Here is a 24,798-nt window from a genome sequence, read left to right as displayed (position 1 = left end):
TGTTGCTCTCTTATTTCTCTGTCATTTAACATAAGGAGAATATAATTAATATATAGCGTGTTTGGGAATGCTCGTAAACTCGTGTAGATGTAAACTTTCACATCAAAGTTGAGTAGTGATTGTCTGATCTCCCGTCTTAAACATGCATAAGATTTTCACGTAAAAAAATTTAAAAAAAACGTAGAAGCTAAACTGGGTTACTTTTGAACTGATGCGAATCATATGATAAAATGTCAAATCAAACATGTGGTAGCTATCGACTTTTGTAAATCCGTAGCCTCAAAACGCAGATCCAGACACACTGGCAAACAAAAATGACGAGAAACAAACATGTTTACTTTTGCACGCTGCGTTGCATGAGCAAACACCATTGTCAAGTTGAGTTTTCCAACTCAATAAACTAATCCATTGTATCAGCTGTCAGGTTGGCTTGTTCTTGGATTACAAGTATTGAATTGAATACAGTATAATACCTAAATATGATAATTTTTTGAAAAATAAACTTAAGATACAAATACAACAATTTATATAAAATTAAATTAAATAAAATTTATACATGTAATATTAAATATTTTGTAATAATCTTAATTAAATCTCAGTTAAATTATTTTTTTTTTTAAAATATATTTAAAATTTGGAGAAACATAAGTGGATATTGGATTGACCACTTTTGTATGTATGATAGTCATTACTCTTGAATTAATCAAAACACTAATGGACCCTGGATGATTTTGCATTTACGATTATCATGATTATTTTATGTTCTCATTTTATTTTATTTTCCTAAATTGTTAAACAATTTATCTAAATATAATTATACACTTTGAATGCAACTTCCATAGATAGAGTCGGTAAGTAGATACATTGAAATATTTCACTAAATGAATCAATAAAGAACAATGTGACCTGTTTTGTGAATTTATCCTTTACAGGATAGCCACTTGATTAAATATAATATATACACTAAAACAGAATATTTCCTAAACAGTAAGGAATGGACTTTGACATGTTCAGCTTTTCAGGCAAGTTGAATTTATGAACACAAGAAGGAAACAATAAGCAGTGAAAATACCACTGTTGAATTGAATCAACATCAACATTCTATACATGCAGATGTAGTGCGTCGAGTTTCATAGTTTTATCTGAAGGGCTGGACTCAGAATAAGTAAATTGTTAAAGCAGTGCTCGGGAACTCTTGTTCCCCATACATTCATTGATTTGAGCTTCAGGCATTTATCAACTAGTGCAAGAAGTCCCCTCTCCGTGACATGATGACAGCTCCAAAGAACTATGGTCTGAACAAAAACAAAAGAAGCAATCATATATAATTAATGCGATGGAATACCACACCAGTCTAATACATCACGAAATACAGACAGCGAGATGAATGAAATGCCATTTCTTAATAATCTTATAGAGTAAATAGTTTATGCATTAATAGTGTAAAATGATTTTACATAGTCATATTATTACACATTGTCATGCATGATGAGTTTGTTAACTTTTACAATAATTACCTTAAAAATCATACATATTTTAAGTTATGATTGTTTGATAGTATAAAACTTACATAAAGTTTTCTAAGTGCTATTTATACTCCAATTTTGATTGGAAAATTGCTTAAACACCACTTATAAAATTGTATGCAAGTTTTTTCCTTTAAATTAAACTCAAAGGTAAATTGTAATGGTTGTTTTTCTCTTTGGGCCATGAGCATCAACAAAAACTTTTGTTCTGATGTACTAATTTTCTTCTTCTTTTGTTATGAGAGGAGAAGAATCAGTCGACACAAACACCTAGCATTCATTTTCTTGTAACTTACCTCCAACTTTGGGCAACTTCTTGCTATGGCAAACAGAGATTCATCCGTGATAAATGTACCACCAACATTCAGATGTTGTAAAGATCTAGTTCTAGATATCTGTTACGATAATTGTCATCAGAGAAGCAAAAGGAATTAAAAGTAAAACACACTTCCATTGACCAATAGTGTTTGGTTTTTCCTAAATCTTGATTTTGGGACTATCAATTGAAACCCAAACGTTGTTGATCTTGCAAAGGATGTGAAAACACCCAAAATAACAATTCATCAACTTGACAAATGTCAGAATAGTATCTGCACAATCTAGTCAAGAATAGCCTTAAATTTCCAAGATTCATCTAAATATTCTAATTTCATCCCAAATATCATAGTCTAGCACAAAATGAATATCATCCCAACTATCACACTACCCTAGCATATAGCAAGTTAGAAAAAAAGAACAATGACATACCAGTTGAACAACACCTTCATCTGTGATGCCAGTCAAACCCCACAATGATATGGATGTGAGATTGCTGACACACTTAGCAAAAGATATTCTGAGAAGTCCAGCGTCAGTTATTTGGCAACCCCAACGACTCATAGGTCTGCAATTACAAAAGACAATAATGTCATGCATCTTAGATCTACTGATGATAAACTACCAAAATCTACTATTGCTTGATTCAGGTGCCAAATTTTACTTATCGAAGTCAATGGAGCTTCACTTGTTTCATATATTCTTTGAGTTTAAGATGAACTAACATGTATAATCTAATCTATTCAACCACTATTTGCTGTGTACCAAACATCCCTCACTCCTATTCAAATATTGGCATGTTCGTATCAGAAAACTTTACAAACGAGAAGAGAAAATAAAGAAAAAAACTACTGTTCTATTACCCTTGCCACAATCTGGAGAAAAAGGTTAGAGATACGGCTCAAGGAAAAATGGTGCGGAATCATATCAACAACAATATTACAAATATGGCTTTTACTTTGAGTTCAAAACTCCACCAGATTCCCATTTCTCATATTACTATTTGACACATACACTATTTATGCTTTCAAACAGAGCAGCATGTTCACAGCGCTCAACTATCGTACTATCCCTAAATAAACATGTTATCAACCTTCTCCAAATACTAGTTTCTCCCAGAACCTAAAACAGCAGAGATAGTTTCCATTAAAGTGCCAATTCAACTCCTGTCTGTACAATCAAAATTTATAATTCATCTCCAAAGCTCTTAAAATCAACACCGAAATTTCACTTTGATGTTTCAAAGGGAAGATATGAGAAACATTTTACCATCCATATACTACAAAGGGCCATGAAATTACAATCAGAAAAAACATAATCACATATCGGAACAATGATCGTAGAATAGAATTGAGGGGTCTGAAAAGAAAATAAAGACATATATATATACATACATACATGTCTAGTTTAGTGAGGTTGTAGGCATGATAAACAAGGCGAGCAGTGGAGTCATCATCCATCTTCCAACCTGCAAAGCTGAGATTGTGTCTGCGAGCAAGAGACTCCATCACCCCTTGTTTCCATTTCTTGCAAACACCGCTAGCCCTGACAAAACAGCACCACTAGACCAAGTCATGGTGCATGAATTATTAAAAGAACGAAAGAATCATGCAGGGAACACAAACAGAACTTACTGGGCCAAATCAGTGAAGGAAGTGAACATAACAAAAATATGAGCCAACAAGTCAATTGGCAAGCGATCAATCTCTGCCTCAACTTCCATGATATCCTCTCTCACAATCATAAATCCTTAACCTCAATTCAAACCTTAAACTCTGCTATGCTCGGTGCTGATGTTGGAAATGGCTTTTGGTTCCGCCAAGTTAGCTGAATAAATATATTAATAATAAAACAGACCAACAAGGCAAGAGAAAAAGTGTCCTCATGTTTTCGTCATCCTTATAACTGCCACGTCCTTCCTTTTTCTGTCTACCCACTTTTTTTCTTCTATTAGTTAAAAAAATGGCGGCATTTACAATTTTTATTTACACATAATTATGGAATATGTTGCTACCTACACAGATTCTAGTCGATATTTTCTGTTTAATGTGGATCCTCTGTGTATTATATTTATATTTTCCATCAAATCCTTTTCTTTTTTAATATCATGTTAATACATTATTATTATTTTTTTGAAGAATGATGTTAATACATGATTTAATAATTGGAATTTGGAAATGATAATGAGTTGTGTGCGGCAATAAATGATATTAGTTGAGTTTTTATTAATTGTACTAAAATTCTTTTTATTTATTACCGACTAAAGAAGGAAAAAAATTGGTTTCCTATTTCCTGAGCTTGGGAAAACTAGCATATATTATATAACATGTTGTGAGGTGTGGAATGACTAATATATTAGCTCATTCGGAATCGTGTGAAACTTAGCATATATTTTATAACTTGACGACTTATTTGGTACCCATATTATTGCGTAAAAGAAAAGTACTGACCTAAATTGTTTGAGTTAATCTTTTACTTTTAAAAGGTTGAAAATAATCTTTTACTTTTATTTGTCTGAATAAAAATAGTGTATTTGACTCACTTATTTTTAATATTTTAGTGGATAGCTCCAACTAAGCATGGCTAGTTTTAAGTTTATCCTTTTAATTTTTTTTTTAATCTATTTTAGTTTTCTTTTTAAGTTGTAAGTTTTCATTCACGTTTCTCCGTGGACTTTCTTGCGTGGATAAATTAAAAGCTATAGTTTTGGGATGTACATAAATACACGTCCGTTCCTTCAAAAAAAATAAATACACGTCCGTCAATATTTTTTAATAAATTTTATATTACAAAATCTTAATTATATTTTTCATAAAATATTGCTTTATTTTTTAGGATAATGTTGCTCATTACTTATTAGTAAAATATGTATATAAATATTTTTTTTATGAGACAAATTTTATTTTTCACGGCAGGAAATTGATACATTATATGTAGTATCTGACTTTTCAATTGATTGAATTGGTCAACGCAAGACTCTTTGCGACCTTGACGCTCGAGCCTGGAGGGTTGTGTATTCTCCAGATTCCCAATTAATCAAATCGATCAAATAAAGGCTATTTGTATTGTTAACAATTGAGCATGGAGGGTCAAATATCCTCTAACTCTCCATCCAACCGAACGAACCAAGTTCAGGATCACTCACGGATTTTCTAAAATTAATTAAGGCAATAATTCCCATGATTCTCATATTTGATTACGGTTATAAATGTGATTTATAGACTCATTATGAAAAATAAAATCAAGGCTTATTTCAAGGGATTGAGATTAGAGAAAAAGATTGGAGAAAAAGATTTGTCACATATCCTCCAACTCTCCATCCGTCCAAGCAAACCAAATTCAAGATCACTCACAGATTTTCTAAAATTAATTAAGACAATAATTCCCATGATTCTCATATTTGATTACAGTTATAAATGTGATTTATAGGCTCATTATGAGAAATAAAATCAAGGCTTATTTCAAGGGATTGAGATTAGAGAAAAAATATTGGAGAAAAAGATTTGTCACATATGCTCCAACTCTCCATCTGTCTGAGCAAACCGAATTCAGGATCAATCACGGATTTTCTAAAATTAATTAAGGCAATAATTTCCATGATTCTCATATTTGATTACGATTATAAATTTGATTTATAGACGTTATGGGAAATTAAATCAAGGCTTATTTCAAGGATTGAGATTAGAGAAAAAGATTTGTATCCTTAATATGACACCCATATATATAAAGGAAAAAAGGATTTTGATAAAGGTAATTATGTTCGTCAAATGTTCTAGGCCAAGACAACGATTAAGTTCTCTTAGAGTTCGTATCACTAGGGGTTCCTCGTCTACTATCCTTTTTCCAGAATAATATATAATTTAGATCATCTAATGGATGATAATCTTTTGTGTGTTGGTTAATGATGCCCCGGATATTTATTTGTTTGGACTAATAAAAAAAATACTTTCCAACATGATAAAAGATACAAAATTAAAAACATGACCCAAAAAAGAAACAATAATATATATAGGACACTCTCAAATTAGAAAAAAGTTAAGATATATTGGTTAGTGAACATTCCTAAAATACAGCCTAATAAGAAGAAATCAAGGTATGTTTATCAAGGTTCATGATATATAATATCTTTTTTTATTTATTATTATTTTATAAGTAGACATCCTTTCCTTTTTATATAAAAAAAAAAACAAATTCTTAAGATGTTTTTTATTTTTAAAATTTTTAATTTTAAAATTTTATACCTCGAACATTTAATTCAACATTTTCTTCTTATTTTTCACACAACTCTTTTCATCTTCTTTTTAATTTTTGCATAATCCCCTTCCCTTCTCCTTACTCTCTATCTATTTCAGTAGGTAATTTTAATTTTTTTAATTTTTATATTACTCACACTATTACCCTCTCTCTCTCTCTCTCTCTCCCATTTTTTAGTTTTCATAATCTCAAAACATAAAATTGGTGGTCGACACCATTATAAGTGTATATGGCTTCTTCGACAATGTTGAAGATGTCGAGCCAAATATACATTTTTTTAAGTCCTTCTCCCATTTATATGTCTAGAAAGCACATCATTAAGTTTAATATTTTAAATAATTTTAGTATTTTAAAAAGTACTTTTCAAAATAGTAAAATTAGTATTCTAAAATTATGTTTTTAGTATACTTGCAGAAAAAAATTTCTGGTACACTAAATTTACTATTCCAAAAAGAATTTTCTTGAATTATGTAAAATAATAAATTTTCAAATTTTTTTGAAAAGTACGTTTTAAAACATTAATTTTTCTAATATGGAAATACATTGCAAAACACTTAAATTGGTGTTTCGAAAAGTATTTTTTGAAAGCATATTATGTTACATAATTCTGAAAAGTGTTTTTTTTAAACACTAAATTTATGGTTTTGAAAAGTACTTTCTGAAAGTATGTAAAAAATACAATTCTATAAAATATTTTCTAAAACACTAATTTCATTATTTTGAAAACATTAATTTCACTTGTCCAAAAAGCACTTTTTGAAATATGAAAATTAATGTTCCCGCAAGTATTTCATAGAACACTAAATTTAATGTTAAGAATTATAGAAGTATAAAAGAAGATGAAGTGTTCGAAGAAAAAACACATGTTTAACTTGACACTTTCGAAATTGTTGAGGAAGGCACATATATCTATAACACTGTCACATGCAAAAATTGACAGAGATGGGAGAGAATGAGAGTAATGTGAAAATTGAAAGAATTAAAATTACCTATTTGAAATATGTGGGAATGAGAGAAGACAAAAAGTGCATGAAAATTTGAAAATGAAAGGAAAAGATGTGTGTGAAAAATAAGAAAACAGTATTAAATTGAAAGTTAGAGGTGTAAAATTAAAAATTTTAAAAATTAAAAATTAAAGATATTTAAGAATTTTTTTAAAAAATAAAGAAGATGTACTTTTTTTTTTTATTTATAAAAAAAGTGTATGTCTTATTTGCCGTTTATCAAACCTGGGTAGCCCAATATTTAGATCTACCCACTACCCAGATTAAACGTGATCTTTTTGGACCAGATCAAATTAAAAGTGACCTTTTGTACGGACCAAAGAAAAAACCTACGACTCTTGTAGAGTGTAGACGTGAATTTTTTACATAAATAATATTCTTTTTAAAAAAAATTACAAAAGTAACATCTGTACAACATTATTTACTCAACTAGAACCAATCACTGTTCATGCTCAGAATTCGGTTCCCCGGAAACCGAATTCTGAGCTTCAAATTTTTTTTTTGTGCTCAGAATTCGGTTCCCCGGGAACCGAATTCTGAGTTGTTTTTAATTTTTTTTGCGTTTCTGGGAAGTGGAACGGGCCGTTCCGAAAGCAGAACGGCCCGTTCTGCTTAAACAAATAGAGTGTTATTTTTGAAATTGGAACGGCCCGTTCTTCACCCGTTCCAATTTCAAAAATAACACTCTATGTGTTTAAGCAGAACGGGCCGTTCTGCTTCCGGAACGGCCCGTTCCACTTCCCAGATTCGCCCAAACTGGACCTCAAACGCAAAAAAAAAAATAAATTAAAACAACTCAGAAATCGGTTCCCGGGAACCGAATTCTGAGCACAAAAAAAAGGAAAAAAAATATTGAAGCTCAGAATTCGGTTTTCCGGGAACCGAATTCTGAGCATGAACAGTGATTGGTTCTAGTTGAGTAAATAAAGTTGCACAGATGTTACTTTTATAATTTTTTTTAAAAAAAATATTATTTACGTAAAAAATTCGTGTAGACGTTATTTTTGTAAGGGTATAATGTATTTTAGGCTTTTGTAATTTTTATTTAAAATTATCTTAGTTTCTACACTTTAAAAACAATATTTTGATCCTCATATTTCTAAAAATTGGTAAAATTAATTTCTCATCCTAATATTATTAGTCCTGTTTGCTGACATTATAATATTTCATGTGACAACAGAGACTAATTCTATTGTATTTTAGAAAAATGTATAACAAGACTAAAATTTTAAAATTTAGGGATTAATAAGACAAATTTTCAAGGATTAGAAACGCATTTTATCCCAATAATAATACTTTGTTTTACATAATTGTTAGTTAGGTTTTTTTTTAATATTATGTGGATCTTATTAAATAATAAAGAGTGAGATTCAAATTATTTAGCAAGTCTAACTTATATACATTGAAATTTAAATTAATAATAAAAAGAGTGTTATTAATTTTTTTTTAAAATTAAATAATAATAAAGATAATACTTGTAACATATTCTAATCCATTTTCCATTTGGCAAATGTTAACAAATGTCTTAATGTCACTAGTTAACGAACTAAAAGGTTAAAAAAATTTATTGCAAAATAAATTATAATTTCAAAAATACAAAATTCATATAATTCATGTTTTTTGAGTAATAAAAAAAATTGTTAAGTGTATTTGACATTGCTAAATCAATACATATACAAATGAGATTGAAATTCAAGTTATCATTGAGATGAAGGTCAACTTGAAAATCTTGTAGTACCGAAATAATTATAATTATATAAATAATGAGTTATTAAAGACGGTAAAAAAAAAGTGAGTTTTGTTCGGGCCAACATAACAAATTTTAAAAAGTTAGGAAATAATTGGTCAATCAAATGATATAATTTGTATATAATTTTTTTTGCATTAATTTATATATAACTTAATTATCTTATTATTATCTTTTAACATCTTATTTTTGACTTTATAGCATATTCATTAATTATTTTCAAGTGAGATCCTAATATATTATGTCATTTGATTAGTGTCCTCAACATTGTTTATGTATTATAAGAAAATTGCGATATAATAACACATATAAATATGTTCACTATAAACTATTTTTACTCACATAATAAATATAGTATATGTTGGTATATTGTTATAAAGTATGAGTATAAGTTATAGTGACATACAAATATATTGTTAAATCTCATTCAAAATCAACACTAAAATTATGTATAGTTATATGTCAGATAGATATATATCTACATATATATTATACTTATAATGACATTTTTTGTATGTCATTAATGTAAATTTTTTATAGTCATATAAATTTATAACTTACTAATATAGTAATATAATTGTATTTGACATTAGGAGAAAAAGTATTATATAAATTGATATAATTATATAGACAAAACATTTTTACCTCAGTTCGATCTCGAACAAAACTGTTATTTGAACATAAACAAAATGGGTGTAAATTTTTAATAAAAGAAAAAGTTTAATATAAAAAAAATATATGTTTGGATATATTTTGATCATTAAGTATTAATTAAATGATCCATTAGATATGAAAATAAAAGAGAGAGGATTTCTTCCCACCCATACCATCCATCCAATTTGATTCAAGTTTGTTTAATTTTAACGATGTAAATTTAATTAAATTTTACATGAATATTCTTTTAAAAATGAACTTTATAAAGTTGAAGTATATATTAATGGACTCTTCTACCACTTCTAGTTTAGGTATATTTTATTAAAAACATTTATAACTGAACATATTATTATCGCTTACTCATTGTATATATGTCACATATATGACTTTGAATTAAAACGTGTTAGCGTTGCGTCAAGGAAGAAAAACATTATGGATGTAATTGCGTAGAACTGTAGAAGAGTAACTAATAAAATCCATGCAAGCATACATGAATGAATTTATTTAAGGATTAGGTAGAATAGGAGAAACTTGTGTTTTTCTACTACATATAGCAGGTGAGATACGTAAAATGAGAGGGAAGGGGGAGAGTGATCAGATGATGCGGCGGCACAGGGTAATCCCATCACCAACGGGAAGCTGGCAAATCTCGACCCTTGAATCGAGTGCAAGAGCTTTGTTGAGCTCCATGACAAAATGGCGATAATGCCTAATGTAATTCATGAGAGGCGCATCGGGTGGGGCGACCACGGAGCCGTTCCATAGGGTGTTGTCGTAGCCGATCAGTCCCCCAACCTTCACAAGCTCAATCACCCTCTTGTGGTAGTTCAAGTAGTTGTCCTTATCAGCATCCACGAAGATGAAATCGAACGTTCCCTTATTCTTTTCCTGCGCATGCATGCAATGCAAAATGAACGAATCACAATTAACCATTTCAACTTTCTAGCTAACACAAATATATATACATAATTTTTCATTTGCAATGAATCTTTCTTTTATCTATAAAATTAATTAATAATATGAAGGCTAGGCACGTACTTGTTTGATGAGTTGGTCAAGAAGAGAAAGAGCAGGTCCTTCTCTGAAGTCAATCTTGTGAGCCACTCCAGCTTTTTGAATCACAGGCAACCCCAGTTCATAATATTGCCGGTTAACATCCATAGCTAAGATCTAATTTCAACAAAACGTACTTCATTACTCAGTACACTCATGCAGTCCAGCTTAATTAATTAATATATCAAATTTCTATCTTAATCTTATACACAGAAATTTTAAGTTATGAGAATAACTCATTATAAATTGACGACTCTTATTTATTTATTTATATATATATATATAATAACTTTATTAACTTTTATGATAATTATTTAAAAAATCATATTAACGATGATGTTTTATTAATTAATAGTATAACACTAGAGTAATTAGGAAAATAACTTATAGTTGTCATATATTAAAAAAAAAATCTATTTATTTTTTTATTTGTAAAATGGTAAATAGATAATGACATCTCCAAAAATCATTGAGTATAGTGTCAATGACATGTTCAAAATCATTAACCTAAAAATTAATGTTCAGTTTAATAGTGTCTAATTTGATGTAGAATTTTATTTGTGAAACTAAAAATCAATAAAAAAATTTCAAAAGAATTTCACTTAGTTTTAAGAGATCTCTTTAAATAAGATATGCTCACCAAAATAAAATTTTAATAGTTACAACAAATATTAAGCTTGCGTCATGAAAAACGCAACCTTGATCGAATCATTTATGTTAATTCACGATTAATAACTCTTAAGTACTATATAATATATAAAACATGTTTAGATAGAAGTATTCAAGTATTTCTCACAACTTCTTTTTATTTTTAATATAATTTTTTTTTTTAAGAAATACTTCTAAATATGAATCCAAGCAGAGTTGTGGTTAAGCAAATTAATGAATGACCTTTCCGTGAGGTGGTAGGGCGAGGGCAGTGGAAAGCAAGGAGTAACCAGTGTATACTCCTATTTCCATGGTGTTCTTAGCATTGATAAGCTTAAGTAGCATGCCTAGAAGTTGTCCTTCGTCCGCTGGCGTAGCCATCAGGTTCCTGTTTTACAAAATCGTGTGCCTAGAAGTCAGTGTTTTTTTCTTCTTCCAAAATATATATCGTCTGATCAAAGTAAGGGACTAATATCTTGAAAATTAGTTATTTTAGGACTCACCTTTTCTCTACAGTATGTATTTTACTATTTTAGTCAGTTGAAAACATTGATTAATTATTGTGAACATATATTGATGATCTTACCAAGGATGTTTTTGGGTCAACTCTCGCAGCTCCTTCAAGCTCTCATGCTCTCTTGGGTACACACTGGTTTCAAGTATATACTGCACCACCGGTATAATATAGGGAATTGGAGACAAAAAATTGTTGACTTTAGAGATAAAATGAAAACATGTTGGTAATTGGAGGAACCTTTACCTGATAGAGTGCATCGCTCTGAAGGAGACTTTTGTGACCTTGTTCTTTGTGACCAGCGATGTGGTTTTGTTGTTGTTCCTCCTTAGTCATAGTCATCTCTGTCTTTGCTACGTTATGTAAACAATGGCCCAAAACGCTTATTTATAGAAATTAAGCACAAGTGTCGTAGGTAATTCCTTTCATTTTCATTTGATGAAATTAATGATCGTCAATGGTAGTTATGGAGTTGGTAGGCTGAAGCTTCGATCCATTTGGAATTTTTCAGGCTTCCTTTCTATTTTAAAGACTCATATGTAAACATTTCTTGTTAGAAAATTCTTTAACACCTTCCTCACTCTCATTATTATAACTGAATTATTATTATTATATTAAGTAGGAGGTGAAACTCCCTGCCACAGGCTGGTCATTTTAAAAATTTTAAAAACTGATATTTTAATTGGGACTCCATCATTAAGACGAGAGCTAACTCCAAATTCTTATGCTATTCTTTCATTATAATTATGGAAAACATTCTTCAATTTAGCATGAGTTAGGAGTTGCAGTTAAAAGTAATAATGATCCACAACAAATAATATTTTCCCAATTTCTCTTTACTATACTTTGTCTGTTCTTTATTATAAGGAAAAAAATTATATTATTAAAAAATTTAGTTATTTATATTAAATTTTATTAATTTTATAAAATTATTTTTAAATTATCCTTATTATAAAGGATTAAAAAAAAGTAATGCAAGTGAAAGATCATTTATTAAATAATTAAAATTTGTTTATATTAAAAAAATATGTGTTTTTTTTTCTTATAGTAGAATACAGAAGGAATATTGTCAACTATAAGTACCTTGTCACATTTTTATTTATTTTTTAATTATTCAATAATGATTTAATTAACATTTTTATTATTCATATTTTTTGATTTTATAAATTTTATTACTTAATTTTTAGACTTTATACATTTTTTTAATTTACTTTTAATATTTCAGACATTTTATCCTCTTATTACTTAAAAGTAATTAGTTCATCATTGATAAAAAAAATTATATTTAAGCCTTCATTGATCTATTCTTTATTCTTCACCTCATTTTTATTGTCCGTGTATAGCACTCAATTCAGTTCTTTTACTCATGGGCTTCACAAGCTGATACTACGAGACTTTATCCATGAAAATAACAAATACACATTGTATGGGTACATTTAAATATAAATGAAATATTAAAAAACGTAAATTAAGAATATATGAGAAAGTATATATTAAAATATAAAACTATAGACCTTTTCAATTTTTAAATATTAGTTTAGTTAAAAAATATATATTTTATTAGTTATTTGCAAAATATCTCATTATACTTAATTTTAATTTTGATTAAATTAATTTTAAAGTATTTTCTTAAATAATTAGTTAATTAAATAAAAATAATTTAATTTAGTATTAAAATTAAAAAATATGTGTTGTAAAAATTAAAATATGATTATGTGAGAATAGGGTGTATATAAAATTAGTATTCTATTCCCACGAATAAAAAATAAACGTTAAACTTATTATTTAATGTAAATCATTAAGTAATAATATAAGATAGCATGATCTACAAACAATGGCAGATCAAAAAATTTTAAGTAGCAGGGATTGTACGTATACATAAATTTGTAGTTTAAACATAAAATTTCTTGTTTCTTTAAAATATAAATATATCAAATTATTTTTTTATAAAAATTTATATTTTAAAACTATTGAATAATTTTATCATTTTTAACACTTTTAAAATATCATTTTTATATAAATAATTAAACAATCATTTAACCATTTATATTATATATCAAATTTTTTACTTTAAAAAAAAAACAATATAATATGAGATTGGATCAGTCATCACTCATTAGTCCATTAACTAACTTAATTATAATTGATATTTTTTTTTTCTGTCTCATAATAAGTATTGTTCTAAATTATTTTACACAGACCAAGAATAAAGAAACCTTATTATTAATTTTTTTTATTATTAAAAATAATGCAATACAACTAAAAAATACTTTGAAAGATATAAATAAAAAAAACTAATTAATATAAACGTTAATATTACACTTATTTTAAGACTTATTTTTTGTTCGAACAAAACAGTTATTACGAGACAAAATAGTATTATATATATTATAAAAAAAAACTTAAAAAATTAATATATTAACTTTAACACTTTTTTACAAAACAAAATTACAAAAAAGAGTAAAAATATTTAATTTTTAACATAATAAGTGTAAGTACATTATTATTATATATATATAAACTAAACATTTTAGTGAGGGCGCTTTTTACCACTATGAACAATGTGAATTCGTTCTTGTCTCAAAATTAGGAATGACAACGGGTGGGTCAAGTACAGGTTTCATGATACCCGTTCATGTTCTCATAATTCAAACCCATCCCTGTACCTATAGGGTATATAATTTTCATCCTCATCCCCGTTCTTGTTAGGTATCAGGTATACCCGTATCCGTTCCCGTAAAAAATTATTTTATTTTATTAAAAAAAACACAATATTTTTAAATTATTTTTTCATTATATTATAATTATAATTAAGTTGTTTCTCTATCTCATATTTTAATTAAGAGACTTCTTAATAATTAAATAATTATAAATGTTTCACATTATAATAAATAATTACACATAATAAAATATTAATTTTTTTTAATACAATTAAATTAAAAGTGAGTATTAAGCAGGGAATGGGAACGGGGATCGATATAGATATGAGTACAACATATATACCCGTACCTATACCCAATCAAAATGAGTATTTTCAATCAAAATCGAGACAAATTTAAGTATTACTCACATGTATGAATTTATTTGTCATCCCTACTTCAAATATACATGTGCCGTTTGTTTGATATAATAGATATACATTAAAGTTTTTTTGGGGTTCCACAGCATAAAAAATTCAATTTAAGAAATTAGGTATCTACTAACTATGCTAAACATTGTTAGTATAATATAATCTTTTTATTGTTTCATATCTGTACATATTACCCTGTAAAAAAAATCCATACATATTGTATAGTATAAATGTTAATAATTTTCTGAATTTTAATTAATAAAAAATTCAGCAAAAATCTGTTAAAGATAAAAGAGAAAATTTTGTTAATATCTTTTTGAAATGAAAAGTATATATAGAAGCTTCATAAGATTATTTATTGAGTTTTAAAACAGTGGCTTTGAATCTAAGCTTTGTTTGAAATTTAACAATATCCCTGTTCCCATGCAGTTGTGTCCAGAATGAATCCTCTCTCATCTTTGGCCACAACACAACACAACCACAGTAGAAGAAGGCGCATCTCTCAGTCTCTCGTATCGTGATGAAAGTCAGAGTCAAAAAGTTGCATTACCCCACAACCAACATATTCGATTCTTTTAGATACGACCACACCACACCAGAGAGTACCATCGGATCCTTCTTCCAAATCATAACTGCACTTTCTACAATAAGTTATAAGAACCCATTCAATGCAATAAATCTAGACAATTCAATTCACCATTTGCTTTAACTTGTCGTTTTAACTATCATATCACCCAAATCATACTCTACACTCTACACAATGTACATCACTATTCACGATGCTTTCATCATTACAGTTACAGCAAAAGCAAAAAACAGCCCTCTAATCTAATCAAATCAATCAACCCTTTGCTATTATTTCAGAAAATATACTTACAATTTTCGTTGACAATTATAATTAATACCCCCTCTTTCTTTTCTTTGGATGCATATATACAAAACAAGAAATACATCATTTTCTTCTGCCTTGTTCTCTTCTTTTGCATAACAAAGAGAAAGAGAAAAATGAAAATAGTGATGGTAGGTACTAGTTGGCGTGTATGATCGTTGATGCCTTGTATGTGTGACGTTGGATGACATTGACGCAGATACTGTGGTGGTCCATCCCACAGCACTGGATTCGAGATTTTCTGAGCCAATCAAGATTAGCCACGTGCTAGTACGAATAATGAATAAGGTTTAGTAAAAGATATTAATAAATATTTGTTATGTCGGGTTAAGGTGACGTTGAGTCGGACAAGACAATGATAGAGGTAGAGATTGAGACGTCTGATCAACTAATCATATCTCATCTCACCATTCCCATTTTAAGCTCTGCTTCACTTTAATTTTTTTAAGAATAACTACTTTTCTTACTTTTGAAACGTTTAAATATTAAATTATATATTTTTAATTTTAAAAAATTATCTTATTTTTAACTACTCATTTGCTATAGGATAATGATGAAAAAATAAAGTGAAATAAAATATAAATTTAGTTGTAACCAAAAGACTAATATCATTATATAGTAGTATTACTGATTTAATTATTTAACTCTGAAGATAAGGGTTTGCGTGGGAAGGGGTTGCTGCTTTCATGCATAATCGCAAGGAGTCGTCTCATCGAAATCATAGCTATGGACTTGTAAGTTCTAACAGTAACAGTATCAGAGACATTTAAAAAAAAAAATACAAACTTCACATTCACTTATGTGGTGATCGGTCGCAAGGTCTGACACAAGTAAATATTACGGACTATAACTTGGCATCTGAAATATTTTTACAATGGCCATAATCATTTAATTCATTTAAGTTTTTTATTTTTCAGAAAAATCATTATAATTTTTTTTTATATAGAAATGCAAACACAATTTATAATATTTAAACTTGATCTTGGAAACCTTAATCAAACTCTATTTTCACGATATTTTAGAGAGAATTAAAAACGATAGTCTATTATAATCAGTTTCCAAAAATATAATGGGATATTCAACTATGTTAGAAACGTAGTGGATAGAATCATAGAAACATAAGGAAGAAGAAAAAAGTAGCCAATATAATAAATGATGATATAAGAAGGGAAAAAAAAGTAAATAAAATATATTTTATTGTTACTCATCATCTGGACTATAGAACAAGATAATGTCTCCTCCCATATATAGAAAGCACTCTCCAATAAACTAGTATTCATTTTTGGTAGTACTTCTATTGGTTTATGTAAATTGATTGTAGTTATTTAATATATATGACAATTTTCTATTTTATGCAACTTGTGATATAACTTTCATGTTAAATTTATTTTTCTTTAAATTTCATGTTAAGTTATTACTTTTCGTGTTAGATTTTCGATTTAAAGGTCCGTTTGACTAGCATTGAACAATAATATATATGTAAGACCTTTACGATAGAGGAAGTACCGTCCACTAGCATCCATTTATATATAGAGAGAGAAATAGATAGATAGATAAATAAATATCAAATTAATTTTAATCAAATTATTGTATTCAATAATTTTAACAATTTAATATTAAATTAAAGTATTATATAACTTTTAAATTTTACAAAAAAAAAACTCACTATAAATTTTAGATGAATATTTAAATATGTAACCACTTAATAATGGTGTGCAAACGAATAGTGAAATTCTTATATTTTAATAAAAAGATATGTTATAATTTTTTTAAATATAAATATATGTTTTAAAATGATTTATTTTGTTAGTTTTTATTTTAAAATTTATATTTTTATGAATATTCATGAATATTCATATGTACCTATGAATATATATAAAAAATTATAAATATCTTCTAACTAGAACTCAGCATGTGTACATTAGAGTCAAGATGTAATCTTTCATGTTTAACTAGAAATAATAAATAATAACTTTCACGTAAATTCACATTTAAACAGAAAAAAAAATTGTTAGAAAATGAAAATTAAACACGCACTCATTCATTTATTGAATAGATAATGTAGCTATCGTTTTTCTTTTATCTCACTTCATCCATTCAAATTTTCTTTTTATATCTAAATCCGTTGTGACATGTATTTGTTTATTTCTCTCTTTTCACTAATGGTCTCGTGTACGTTGTTAATTTTCTATTATAAACATTGTATCTGATATAAGATAATTTTTATGGGCACTGTTGCACCGGCCAGCACACCTTGAGAGCCAAATTCATGAAGATTAGTGAATTAGTAGCAGTGTTAAAGATTGAGAGTAAAAATATGATTATGTGGCTCACGTGCCACTGCCACACGTAGTGGAGCGTGCTACCACGGGACTTCCACTACACTTTCTGACACAGCAAAAACAGAAACAACAACACCAACAGGAACGCCAGGCCTCGTATTTGTGGTGATTAAGGTTAATAATATATTCTCTCCTCATATACCTTGTTTATTTGAATCCTTTAATTTATTTTTACTTTTTTATTAATAGGAAATATAATAAATAAGACTTTATATATACTGTCTCAAACTATGTTTATCGACTTTACCAACCGATGGCTTTAGTATAATTTTACTTTCAATTATGTTTCTTCTTAGTTCTATGTTCTTGATGAAGGAGATTGACAATTTAAAAAATTAAAATTAAGCTGAAATTGTGCAAAACAAGTCCCCCTATAAGAATTTAGTAATAATTTATTTAGAGTGTGAAATTGGAGGAGGGAGGAGTTAGTATTATATATGTGAAAGTTTAGAGTGGAAAGTGAAGAATTGTGAAAGGTGATGGCGCGTGAGTAACATTAACATAACACAATTGTGATCCAAAAACCCGCCCACAATTCCCCATATCATGTCGTGTTCATGTCCTTGTTCTTTTTCCTTTTCCTTTTCCTTTTCAACAGGTTTCTGAAAGTGGTTGCGTTGCCATTTACTTCGCTTCTCAACGCACGGAAAACCACCCCTTTCATCCCTTCGCATTCTTCACACCTCTACCAATGGGTGACATGTACCACTTCGACAAGAACCTCTCTTCGCAGGACGAAATCTCTCTTTTCCTGCGTCAGATTCTCCTCCGTTCATCACCTTCTTCTTCTTCTTCTTCCCACTTCATGCCCGGATCCAACGCTCCTCACCATAACCTAAATGCACACCCTTCTTTCTCGCCCTCACCGCTCCAAGATGGAAAGATCCCAGCCCTTGATTCCACCGCTTCCTTTGCTATCAAGCCTCTGCATGTTTCTGCTGCAAATGTGTCTTCTTCACCTGTTGGAGTCAGTGAGAACGAAAATGATGACTATGACTGTGAAAGTGAGGTATATATCACCCTGTTTGTTTCTTCTCTTTTACTCTTCAAGTTTTCAGTATTGTTGCTTCTCTGCAAAATTGTTTCTCATCGTAATACTCTATGTTCCCAGTTTGACATTGTAACACCAACATATTTAACCTTTTTTTTTGGGTGTTATGGCTAGGTTTCTGGTTGATAAAGATATTCGTAACTGTAAGTGTGAAAAAAAAAAATAAAAAATAAAACTTGCTTCCTGGGCTGTTTTTAGTCCGGATCTTTGTAAAACCTTTTGGTTGGGGTGAAAAAAATTGGGACGAACTTTGCTGCTTTGTTGTGGGGATTTAAAGTGAAAACTGCGTCTATTGTTGTTTCGATTTTGAAGTACAATTGCTTCCTAATTTCTGAACGTAGGAGGGTGTTGATGCTTTGGCCGAAGAAGTTCCAACAAAGCCTGCTCCTTCCAGGAGTTCATCTAAAAGATCAAGAGCTGCAGAAGTTCATAATTTGTCTGAGAAGGTTTGTGGATTTCTGTTGATGGCTGTTTGTTGAGCTTGGGTTGTTGGGTTTGATTTTAATCATGCTTATGTGATTTTCCTTGTGCCTTTTGCTCTGGCCTTGGACTTGTTGAGCAGCGAAGAAGGAGTAGGATCAACGAGAAAATGAAGGCTTTGCAAAATCTAATTCCCAATTCTAACAAGGTGCACAAGTTTCTTCGACCTAGGTTTTTACGGGTGCAGTTTTTTGGTTATTAGTTAGTCTTGGTGTAATGAATTGTTTTGTGTGTGGCAGACGGATAAGGCTTCAATGCTCGATGAAGCTATTGAGTACCTTAAACAGCTTCAGCTACAAGTGCAGGTCTGTATTTCTTTTATAAGCTGCAGTTTTGTCCTACTTGTGAATTTTGATGTTCTGGTTATTGTTGTTCGTCTTGTCTGCAATTCTTTTTTATGTGAACAGTATATGTATGTGAAACTGCATAATTTAGGAAAATTTGAGAAAATCCTTGCCAGAAATGTTGTCTTCTCGCTAAAACCTCTATGGTTTTGTACTTGAATTCATCGAGTTCAAGCAACCAAAGTTTTACTAACATTTGAAGAGCCATTATTTTTATTTGCTGCTATTATAATCCAGTGAATTTTCTAGTAGTTTCTTTTTATTTTTCCTTGCAATATATATGCCACAGGTGCTGTTAGAATTGACTTGTATATTGAATCTTGATAAAGATATCTTTAACGAATGATAACAACTGGATATGAGAATTACAAGAATAAAAAATGACGTGTAAAAATTAAATTTTGTACCTGGCCGGTATTGGTGCCTATTACACAGAATGGACCTGATCTTATTGATGATTTGACATCTGAAGTTTACAGCCACATGGAGACTGTTGCTAGGAGTAGAAGGAAGCCTTCACTCTAAGTTAAAATACTAATTCAGTCTCAGTTGAAGAGTTAGCCTGAATCTTGATTAGCTTCATAGTGAAAAAGAAGGGCAGCATAGACAAAAAGTTTTAGAATCATCTTTGTCATAAGCAATGATACCTTATTATAGGCCTATATTCCTAGGAGTTTGGTTCTCATATGTTTTTTCTACTTAGATGAATTCAAAGCTTATGATTATTAAATTTTGTCATAGTTGTCAGTTTGAAAATGGGTTTTGTTCAATAGAATTGGTTTTTGAGTTGAAAGTAGTCTATCACTGAACTTTATGAGTTCTTCATGACATAATTTCAGATGCTGTCGATGAGAAATGGATTGAGTTTGCATCCTATGTGCTATCCTGAAGGCTTGCAGTTATCTCAGATGAGTATGGAATTAAGTGAAAGAAACAGGTCTACCCCTCTAAACATGACAGCTACTCTGCCTCTGCACCAAGAGAACCCTTTGCACTATGCATCCAATCTACCTAACAAACACGCTGTGCCAAATCAGCCATCAGCGCCCTATCCTCCATACATTAACAACTCAGAAACTTCTTTCGGGCTGGAATCCCGAATCCAACCAGATATAAAACCTCTTCAACACAAAGGAACTTCTGAGGTAAGCTCAACCTTGTAGTATATCATATGTAGTTAAAAGTATTAGTCTTTGTTACATGTTTCACTTGAATTGTAAAGCCTATACGAGGGGAAGACCTTTTGCATTACCAGCAATCAAGTGCTATCCATTCAGATGCCAATACTTTAGTTGGCTCCCAAGGTGCGCATGTTTCTTCTTGTACAATTCAATATATAACTAGTATAAACTATTCCATATTTTCATTACTATACAACAATTTCATGATCCAACCTTTTCTTCTGAACCCCAGTTGTGAAAGAATTCGAGTCAGGCACTACAGCATCACTCTCTTTTGACACGCAAACATGTGATCCTAAGGGCAACAACTCTTTGCACACATGCATTGGAGGAAGAGATCAGTCAGGAGTGGTCATAAGAAATAGTGAGGCCAACATTGTTGTTACATCACAGTTAAGTAGGTAACTGGTATGTATATATGATGCTTAAGTAGCATATGTGAAATGTATGTTCATGCATGCAAAAACATGCTTTAGAAGCTTTTCAGCAGAGTGAGTGCAGAGGGGAGAAAGTGGACACAATGGTAACTCGAAGACCGAAAAGTGAGATTTTTGAAGTTTAGCAGTCTTGAAAATGCTTTTTGAATTTTGGTTTCCGCGTAAAAGCAGCATTTTGTTGTAATGTAGTGTTCTCAAAAAGCCTCTGGACATGGGAGCAGAAATTATTTGTAGCTTCTGCTGATAAAAGTATTATGTATAATTTATGCAGAAAGAACTGCCAATTGTTGTACGGAGTATAAACGACTCACGACTGTAAAATCTCCTATGATGATTTCAAGATCACGATAAAAACTAAATTGCCTTATTATTTCCCCATACATAATTTACCTAACCTTCTTAAACATTGGATTTGGTGGTGAATTGGGTGATTATAAATTCTAAAATAATTTTTTAAAAAATAAGGTAATTTGTGTGTTTGGATATATATTGATATAATTGATTAAGTAAATGTGAATAAGAAATATCGTGATTTTGTTTAAATAATAAAATATATGAATTTGATTTTCATATTGAATATTGTTTAGAAATTTGTTATCAAAATTGATTTTGAATATATAATTATAAATATGGATAGATAAAATTTCATAATTGATTTTATTTAATGAAAAAAAATACTAATAGTTACTTCCAGGTGAATGTGAATTTTCATATTTTGAAATTAATTTTATTAATAGCTAAACATACTATAAACATAATTATGATCATTTTGGATGCAATGAAAATTATTCTTGAATTGTTTGATGTGCAGTCAAGCATATCCTTTGACTTATTCTCTAGAAGTGTTCTACTCTTGTCTAATCTTTTAAGTTACACTTTATCTTTTTGATTCGAATGATTTCTCATCTTTACTCAAAAAAAAATATTAAGAAAATAGAGAAGAAACTAAAACAAAAGGTAAATGTTACATGTTGAAACCCTGTGGGTCCGTTTTATTTGTTAAAAATCTAAGGGGCAAAACAAAATTATATTTTAAAAATTGATCGAGACAAAACAAAATAAGTGTGGAGTTCGGAAAGTCAAAATTTTCCTTATCATATTTCCTCTTTGGCACGTTGTCACTCCTCCCAACCGTTCTCTCTTTGGCACACTACCATTTTTATTCAACTACTAGAGAAAGATACCAAAGAGTTGAGTTTGGATGATGATCATAACATGAAACGTGTGATAGTTATATTGTCCTAAAGGATTTTTTAATTTTTATATATATATATATATATATATATATATATATATATATATATATATATATATATATAACTATTATAAATGGGATATAGGAGATGTAACCATTTTTTGATCTCTATTTTTTAATGGACCATTATACCCACATGTAAAAGAAAATTTTAAATTTTTTTAAATAATTATACACAACTTTCTAATATTTTATTAATGAATAATTATTAGAGGCACGAACTCTTCTAGTATATATAAGAGAAATTAAATGAAATTAATAAAATTTTTATCAATTATTACTCTGTATAACAATTTTTAATTTAATAATTATTTTTTAAAATTTACCATTAGATAGAAAGTTCCTTAATTTTATATGCCAAACTTTATATTAATTTAAAATTATTTAATATATCATTAATATAAATCAAAAATTGATATAATATATACATTTCAAAATTTACTTTTAATATTAAGTTATTGAACAAATTAATATTTAGTATAAATGATACAATTAATATATTCATATATATACATACACAGTTACACACACGCATATACATATATATATATATATATATATATATATATATAATGACGGCAAATGTTACGCTAATAAGAAGAGTAAAAGAACGATTAGAAAAAAAACCTTGGAAGTATCCTAGTGGTAAATGACAAGCTTTTCATTATAAGTATCCAGATTATCATAATTCAGACAAGAGTCAAAGAACCACTAGAAAAAAAATTAGTTTAGATAGAACGATTTTTCTGGAAAATTAAAGGTTATAAATAGAAACAGATAATAACACCTTACTGTTCTGAATAATAATGTAAACGTTACTTTTCGGGATAATAATGTAAATGTCAATTTTCAGGCTAAGATAATAAACCATTTGAGTAGCTCTATTAATCCACTTTTTTTTTTTCTTATAAAAGACCAAGTCAAAAGAAAAAGTTACTGGAAAATCAGTTTTTCAGATCAGCTTAATTTTGATATTAAATTTAAGTTTTCAAAATAATTAAACCAAATAATAAAAGAATTTCAGAGACCCAATTGTTGTGCAGGGAGAGAGTAAATCAATCTGAGGGGATTTTTTTTTTTTTTTTTCCATCAACATGGTCCAATATCTCAAAACTGAGTGAAGGGCTAATTTGTATTTGTAAGATGTAATTTTAGGAGATATTCTCAAAGTGTTTTTAATATTTTTTAATCTCTAACCTTTTATACACTTTTTCATTTTTGTTTTTAAGTTGAATTTTAATATTTAAAAAGTATCACTATATGATAAAAGTAACATTGTATCCTAATATACGTCAATATGTCATTATATGTTAAAAAAAAACTAGCTTGAACCGAGGAGTTCCTCTAACATAGGAATCAACATAGAATCAAATTCTTGTCTAATGGTTAAACAACTCGATCACCTATATATCTACCAATTTTACCAAACTTTGTTAGTATTTAGTTTATGGTAGAAAAGAATTTAAACACAAAAAATATGAGAGAGCAGAGTAAGGTAGATAACTATTAGTTTTTCTTTTTTTTTCTTTTTTGAGGACAGTTATTCTAATTTATAAATACAGAAATATTATATAAAATAATAATAATAATAATAATAATAATAATAATAATAATAATAATAATAATAAAAAGCATTGAATGAAGTGTATATGCTTTGGATCGTATTCCTATTCAAGCCCACTATCTCCCCTGTAACAAAGCTAGATAACGAAATTACTCTATTAGTTATCCATTTTTAATTTTAAAAAATCTTTAGCCACATTTTGACACCAAGTAAATGATAATGAAATTGATATCGTGTTCGGGGGCTTGGCATAAAAACGACCACTAACAAAAATTAACAAAACGACGAGGAATGCAAAAACTTGTTGTTGCACATAATGTCGCTAAGATGCAAAGTTTGCATGAATTTGGTGTAATCAAATAATGATAGCCAAAATTAGACGAGACATGAACGGCTAATGCGAACGTTGAGAAGCTGCCACGTGTGCGGAAAATGTTAATTACGGTCCACAGAGAATAAACAAAAATCAT

The 24,798-nt window shown here is 29.0% G+C and overlaps 3 protein-coding genes across 6 annotated transcripts; 1 reads left to right on the top strand and 2 right to left on the bottom strand.

Annotated features, from left to right (window-relative positions):
- Window positions 1-843: 843 nt before the first annotated feature.
- Window positions 844-3,685, bottom strand: LOC109801066 (F-box/RNI-like superfamily protein). 3 transcript variants are annotated; one of them, XM_083066406.1, is made up of 5 exons: window positions 3,476-3,685; window positions 3,240-3,403; window positions 2,274-2,409; window positions 1,823-1,921; window positions 844-1,295 (listed from the first exon to the last, which is right to left on the bottom strand). In XM_083066406.1, the coding sequence occupies exons 2-5, from the start codon at window positions 3,347-3,349 to the stop codon at window positions 1,131-1,133; spliced, it is 510 nt and encodes a 169-aa protein (XP_082922532.1). In that variant the 5' UTR covers window positions 3,350-3,403; window positions 3,476-3,685; the 3' UTR covers window positions 844-1,130. The 3 variants fall into 3 exon arrangements, with proteins under 3 accessions (XP_082922532.1, XP_020217639.1, XP_020217640.1); XM_020362050.3 differs by having other exon boundaries at window positions 3,240-3,386; window positions 3,476-3,682; XM_020362051.3 differs by lacking the exon at window positions 1,823-1,921 and having other exon boundaries at window positions 3,240-3,386; window positions 3,476-3,684.
- Window positions 3,686-9,967: 6,282 nt separating this feature from the next.
- LOC109801130 (caffeoyl-CoA O-methyltransferase 5) lies at window positions 9,968-12,305 on the bottom strand. The gene is made up of 5 exons (XM_020362129.3): window positions 11,962-12,305; window positions 11,788-11,867; window positions 11,445-11,589; window positions 10,539-10,670; window positions 9,968-10,388 (listed from the first exon to the last, which is right to left on the bottom strand). Exons 1-5 carry the CDS (start codon window positions 12,055-12,057, stop codon window positions 10,095-10,097), a joined length of 747 nt encoding a protein of 248 aa, XP_020217718.1. The 5' UTR covers window positions 12,058-12,305; the 3' UTR covers window positions 9,968-10,094.
- A 6,168-nt stretch (window positions 12,306-18,473) lies between these two features.
- On the top strand, window positions 18,474-21,801 carry LOC109799791 (transcription factor SPATULA). 2 transcript variants are annotated; one of them, XM_029271776.2, is made up of 7 exons: window positions 18,474-19,025; window positions 19,409-19,513; window positions 19,630-19,695; window positions 19,787-19,852; window positions 20,731-21,036; window positions 21,130-21,195; window positions 21,305-21,445. In XM_029271776.2, exons 1-6 carry the CDS (start codon window positions 18,708-18,710, stop codon window positions 21,181-21,183), a joined length of 915 nt encoding a protein of 304 aa, XP_029127609.1. In that variant the 5' UTR covers window positions 18,474-18,707; the 3' UTR covers window positions 21,184-21,195; window positions 21,305-21,445. The 2 variants fall into 2 exon arrangements, with proteins under 2 accessions (XP_029127609.1, XP_020216005.1); XM_020360416.3 differs by having other exon boundaries at window positions 18,477-19,025; window positions 21,114-21,195; window positions 21,305-21,801.
- Window positions 21,802-24,798: the final 2,997 nt, after the last annotated feature.

This window comes from Cajanus cajan, chromosome 11 (assembly GCF_000230855.2).
Source record: "Cajanus cajan strain Asha chromosome 11, NIPB_CcT2T_4, whole genome shotgun sequence".
In the NCBI taxonomy this organism is placed as follows: domain Eukaryota; kingdom Viridiplantae; phylum Streptophyta; class Magnoliopsida; order Fabales; family Fabaceae; genus Cajanus; species Cajanus cajan.
The sequence above is the reverse complement of the archived record's forward strand: the minus strand, read 5'-3'. Positions and strand labels throughout refer to the sequence as shown.